Source organism: Fukomys damarensis, unplaced genomic scaffold (assembly GCF_012274545.1).
Source record: "Fukomys damarensis isolate Sample0158 unplaced genomic scaffold, DMR_v1.0_HiC HiC_scaffold_24, whole genome shotgun sequence".
NCBI lineage: Eukaryota > Metazoa > Chordata > Mammalia > Rodentia > Bathyergidae > Fukomys > Fukomys damarensis.
In genome coordinates this window covers 20338411-20345142 of record NW_022900936.1, presented here as the reverse complement: position 1 = coordinate 20345142, position 6732 = coordinate 20338411, and the positions used below count along the sequence as shown (strand labels likewise).

The window sequence follows — 6732 nt, the reverse complement described above, 5'->3', positions numbered from 1 at the left end:
ATAAAGTTGCTTCATACGATATTTTTAACTTCTTGGGATTTTATAAGTTATATATAGCTATATAACTTATATACCTTAAATTTCTATTATTATTGATATTATTGATTTTGCATAAACATTTTATTGTAATCATGAATAGAAACCATAAGTTTTATCTGTTTGTCTCCAATAGAATCCTCATTATATTTGTTCTGGATTTTATTTTTTTCAAAGGAAGTATAACTTGTAATGGAATTACAAATTCAGTCTATGCTTATTTTTAAATATATGCATAGATTTTTTCATTTTATATGTACAACTGTTGCTACTTAAGCTATAATTTCTGGTTCTTAACTCATTCAAAATGCTATTATGAAAATAATATAATTGTTATTAAATGAGAATTATATAAAATCCACATTATAAAATGTAGATTTCCCATAATCTCATTAAATAATTTTAATATATAATTGTATTCTTCATAATATCTATATGTTAATTTTATTAACTTTATGGCCAATTACACTATAAATTTTCTTTTCACTATTTCTATATAGCTCTAACATATAAGGCTATTTTGTTATTTGCTTACAATTTAACAAATCCTATAATCATATTGCTTTAATGACCTGCATTTTGGCAAAATAAAACTACTTAAATGCTTTTGATTATAAACACCATATTATAAATGTCAAACTGATGAGGAGAATGAAATCTCAAGTTTCTCCAAATTGGAGATACCCAACGTCTTTGCTTTATTGTGTTCAGTTCGTCTTGACATTTTTTAAAGAGATTGGATGTTACAAGTATTCTGAATCACTGCAAACTAAAGTTTGTGTTTGTGATCCCTAGTTTTACCCATGTATACCAGAGATCATATACATTTCCATTTCCTTATCCTCAGAGTCTGGGAAGAAACAGACAGGGAGATAATGAGGTGCACTCAAGCACCTCAGAACACTCGCACAAAGCCAGGAGATGCCATTCTCAGTTACCAAACAGTGCTGGTATTCTTCATGTGGAAAAGCCTTAAACATGAGTGCACACCTGTTCTTTTGTAAATATTGTCAGCATCTGTAACATAACATATAAATACTGGAAGAATAGAATTAATGGCAAATATATTCAAACACCTACAAGAAAATAAAATATTGAGACAAAAGGCTAGAGTACAAGACTATAAATGTCATCTTCAATTTTTATACTATTATGAATCTAGGAAGAAAATACTTGTTATAGTAGATAACTCATGGCAAGCCATCATTTATCTTCATAGGTATATAATAAAACATTTTGATGTGTTAATATGCAGTATTTATGAGAATAAAATCCATAAATATTCTGAAAAGAATTTACATTAATAAAGTAAATAGGAATTCACACTAATGATACTAAAAGAAATAAAGCTTATACTTGATTGATGCAGCACTGTTGTCACAGAATTTGCACAAGTAGAAATAGTATATTTCATCTTGATATTGTACAATTTGGGCATAATAGTTTGGATTTGTGAATGTTGCTAGTTTTTGGAGGAGTCAGTGAGGATTAGATGTAATTTCACAACAAAGACCAAATATCAAGCAGTAAATCTAGGATAACATCACATATTTTAATTATATGACAGTGTTCTTTTTATTAAAATACAGTTTCTCTATATATATGAAATGTGGGGAAATGAAGAAATGTTGTATTACATATCTAGGTGAACCAAGTCCTCCATCCATACATGGGCAGCCAAGCAGTGGAAAGAGTTTTAAACTCAGCATCACCAAACAGGATGATGGAGGAGCTCCCATTTTGGAATACATCGTGAAGTACAGAAGTGTAAGTACTTCATTCATTTTGATTTTTTACCAGGTTTTTCAAATTGCACTGAGTTCATACAGAGATCAGGAATGAATGTATATTCAGTGACAGCAATCACAAGAGCTAATTTTCTATTCTGAAATTCATCATTTTAAATTGCAACTTTCTTCTTTTGTCAAAATCTCAGCATACAGCATCAAAATAATTTCATAGCTTTCATCTTGTGATTTCTAGGTGAGAAATACAATTGATCAACATTTCAGAAAAGACATAGATCTCCCGTTTTTCGTACAAGTTTTGTAACATCTTATAACTTTCAATTCTGCTTAATTTTCATAATTTCAGGATAAGCCCTCTTGCCCATTGTACCTTTTGGGGTGGAATTATTAGCAAATCACACTTCAGAATAAGTTATTGTAATAAAATTCTAAGATTGTTTGATCCTTAATATTTAACAAAGCATGCCCATAATGAACTTTAGGAAGTTCTTTTTTTTTTTCAAATTTAATTATCACTCCCTATTTAGGCAGTTAAGAGCTGCATGGGTATTAAGAGTTTGGGAAGGAAAGATGACAACTCTGTGAGGTGATGAAGAAGTTTGCCATGGATTTTCTCTCTTTGCCTTTAGCTAAAAAATGCCCAAGGTCACTGAAAATGATTTCTCCTCAAAATGTTTCCTTAAGGAACATTGACTAATTGCATATAGTATAGAATATATTGAAAAGTGTGCTCCTTTGCCATATATGGATAAATTTTCAATATTTTCATAGTGCCCACAATTTGCTAAAATACAATATTACTACTTATAACTCAAGCATGTACGTTTAGAGGAGTAATAAAAAGGAAATTTGATTTTGATTGGCATGCTTCGATAATTAATTTTAGATGCCACTTTACTGTCTTCAATTTAATGTTAATATTCTTTTCAAAGACAACTCTTCATCCAGGTTTTTGTGCTGTCTGTGATGAGCAGCTCCGTATCTTTTCTGCAACCTGCTACACAGGCTTTATGCTCCTACACCAAGGCTCTCTGGTCTCTCAATGGGGCTGAGAGTGTCATTCCACTTTGGCCAGGTTTCAAAGCCATTCTCATTTGCTCCTCTGAAAACTCTAAAAAAGGTAGAGAGACTGTGTAAAGAACACAAGTGCAATGTGAAGTCATAAATTAGACCAGGATAACAGGCCCATCCACTTAAATTGTGACCTGCCTTCCCATCTACCTAGAATTAGTAGTAAAATATATTGATGTGTATTAAGAGTTTTCAGTAAATTCCCATGGCTCCTTGTGATACTATGTCTCATATACTTTAGGTATTATTTTTTGCTTAAAATTAAAGATATATTTGATTTTCATTAATGAGTTGATACTAGAATAAAAAATGCTACACTCTGTGCATCCAAATATATATTACACTGATGATAAAGCATTTATTATTTTATGTGAGTTTTCATCTCTTTTATTCATAGCATTTATTAACAAATTGTAAATAATTTAGGAATGCTGTGATTTCTTTTACCTCTGTTTCTTTTTCCAGTTTTACACAAGTGACGTTGAGAAACTTTGAACACCGCTGCACAGAGCATGCATCTTTTTCAAACTATTTATTACAAGTTAGAATTATGTATTTACTCAAAATACTTATTTCTGGAAAGTGGTCTGAAATTTTTCCATAGATTTTGATCTTAGAGTTTATAGAGGCTGTTTATTTATTAAAATATACATTTGGGTTCCAGAAAACATGGTCAAATTCTACTAAAAGAAGTTTTTTTTTAACTAAATAAGTTTATTTATAAAATATTTCATATTTAGGGTCAAATCCCAGAAATGAAATCAGGAATCAAAATTATTTTTCTTTATATTCTTTTATTATTAGCACATTGGCTTTTATCCTAATACAGATTATCTTGCTTCCTAAGAAGGTGGCTTTCCATCCACATTCAGAGTATGAGGACATTTGAAAAAAAGAAAGAGAGAAAAAAAGTTTTATCCTTTTTGCATTGCAAGAAATTACTTGCTGTTAAGAGAACTTTTATATTTAATAAAATGTAGTCTTACATTGTCTCATGTGTTTGAAGAGCAAACTAAAGCAGCAAAGTTAGGTGACTTTGTGGTGAGACAAAACAGATAATAAAAGACTGTATAATTGAAACATAGTTTGCAGCAGTTGTAAACCAATACAAATTTACCTGTGCAAGTTACACTGTATGAATGTCTGAGTCACAGTCCCAGATTTCCTAATGATCCAGTGCTGTGCTTCCAGTTGCAGCCATCCTGACAATCTTTCTCATTACCCGTCATAAAAGAGTCTGCCTTCTCCTTCAATGGTGTTTTCCTTCATTCCTATTTTTTGCCTCTCTTCCTTCCTCTATTTCACATTGTCAGTATCATCTTCTAAAGGGGCAATCGGAGGTATCATGATTAAATACAGTTACCTTCATGTCGACAAAAATATACTGGGAAGAAATAATTTCACACATATTTTATTTCTCCTCATTTAACAACATGCTTTTTCAAGAGCATTTGTCACTAAGAAATTTTAGAGACATTTTCCATGTTACTCTACATTTGCAGTGAAGTGGTAACCTTTTTAGCACTGTTATCCATCATTGTTACTGTATGTATGATTTCAAATCATTTCTATTCCTTTTCAAAGTTTATAAATTCTACGTTGGAGCAAAGTGCAACTAAATAATTTGAAAAATCACTTTGAAATATACAATGCATTTTTAAACAGGTAATCTCTATGAAAAACGTGATAAAAATATGGTAAATAAGTAAACCTCAAACCCTAATTTTTTCACTAGATTTCTTCTGTTAGCCAATGTTTTCAGTTTTGCTCTACAAAAAAAGTATATATTTTATATTCTGAGAACAATATTAATGGAGTCACTATATTTTATTTATTACTGCTGTTTTCTATTAAATAATGAATCAAAAGCGTTTCATTTGAATTTCACTGGCAAAAGCAAAGTACCAGTGTACTAACAGAGATAGTGTATAACTTCCTGAAGATTGGAAACCATAAGCACATTATCCTATGCTCAGAAGACAGAATTTATTAGATTATAACTACAGTAATAAAAACCAATTTAGTTGTTTCTATGGGCACTCCATGAAAATTAACATCTCCAACAATAAGAGAATAAGATTAAATCATATATCTGGAGCTTAATGATAAGCATATTAATCTAATAGAGTGTCTTAAGAAACACAAAAGTTTATTTCAAGTACACAGTATTTTACATCTGCTTAGCAATGTAGTGTCAGTATAACTCTGTATAATTTAATAAATAGTTTTGCTCCATGCTTCCAAGACTTTTTCACAATTTTTACTCTAATGGTGATAGCTATAGGATCATAACTATCACTTATGGCATAATTTTGAGTTTTCTGAGCTAAGAAGTGCTAAAGAAAATTGATAACTTAAAATATTTTGAGAGAAAGGAACATTAGGAACTAGTGACAGTAAGTATTTGAACTTCATAAGCCATTTGAAGTCCAGAATGTGAATAAAAACAGAAAAACAGAATGTAGTATTGGAAATAGCACTAAGATTGTAAATTAATAAAAATGAGGTTTAATGAGAGCATGTATTTTATAGTTATAGAGTTTTAGTATGTCTATTAAATACATTTAGGAAATATATTTTAATTTTGAAATACTTGTGGAAAATGAATGCCTTTAGTAATTAGAGTATGAAATAGTTTGGTGATTTTTATTTTTTTTGCTGTGAAAAAATACAATGACAGGCCAGGTTTTAGCTCAGTGGTGTCATCACCTGCCTCCCAAACGCAAGGCCCTGAGTTCAATCCCCAGTACCAAAAAGAAAAAGAAAAAGTAGGTGAGTTTTATTCATCTTTACATTGGCAGTATAAAATAGGCTATTTGTTGTTTGAATAAAAGCCTTTTAAATGAATAAAAGCAGCAAGGAATCAGTTAATCCATTTTATTCAATTATAAAATGGCATATAATAGATTCATAAATGGGAAAATAATGAACAGAAGAAAAATCAGTACATTAAAATCAAGTGTAAAGATTATGGCTTGAACTCTGCCAATGTTTATAGATGTGCCAGGAGTAATAACAGAGCAATTAGATTTATTTTCTCTTGAGTAGTATGTGGGTGAGGAAGACTCTACAAGTATTACTTAGGGCTCATCTTACGAAATTTTACCCAGCATCAGAACATGGAACAAAGGTAATTTGAGTCATTTATAATAATGAAAAAAATATTATAAATTAAAAGTTTTCTGCTAAAATCCACTGTACCTTACATGTTCCCAAATCTCAGAGGAATATCTTTTATTTTACACACACATGCATAAGCATGTGCATATACATACAGATGGTAGGAATTATCCAGATTACTAGATTCCCTTTCTTGTACAGCAGAATTTAGAGATTTCTGAATCCTTCTGTAAGTTCATACAAATAAAAAATATGTGACCCTCAATATCATGAAATTAAGAAAACCAAAACTTCTGTATTGTCTACAGCCTTACCACCCTGAACGTGCCTGATCTCACCCAAAACTGCTACACATTCACACAAAATATTAAATCAGATGACACAAGAGTTAGAATAACCTAAATTCCACCTAGTGAGTATGAATTCACCAGCTGTATTGGCCTTTAATTTTGTAATTATTCAGTTTTATTTAGATTTTTTTCCAAGAAACTTTGAAAAGAAAGTTAACAATTACTTGTTATGAATAAAACACTGAATAGCCTTCCAGAAATAAAATATATGAATCATTCCTCTTTTTCTCTGATGTACTCCTGTATAGAAGGTAGAAAATATGTCCTAATATCCTAATATCATGACTTTAGAATCACTGTTAAGAGGTATCCTTGGGCCGGGGATTTTCCTTAGCAGTTCAGTGGCCTACCTTGCAAGTGCAAGGACCTGAGTTCAATTCCCAGTAAAAAAAAAAAAAAAAAGTATA

General features: G+C 30.6%; 1 protein-coding gene across 2 annotated transcripts in view; it reads left to right on the top strand.

The window, feature by feature from the left end:
• Ncam2 (neural cell adhesion molecule 2) overlaps window positions 1-6732 on the top strand; it is a 454995-nt gene that overhangs the window by 403201 nt on the left and 45062 nt on the right. For both annotated transcript variants that reach the window (XM_010608552.1, XM_010608553.2), the window contains exon 14: window positions 1682-1803. In XM_010608552.1, coding sequence (XP_010606854.1) covers window positions 1682-1803 — 122 coding nt within the window. The remainder of the gene's footprint in view (window positions 1-1681; window positions 1804-6732) is intronic.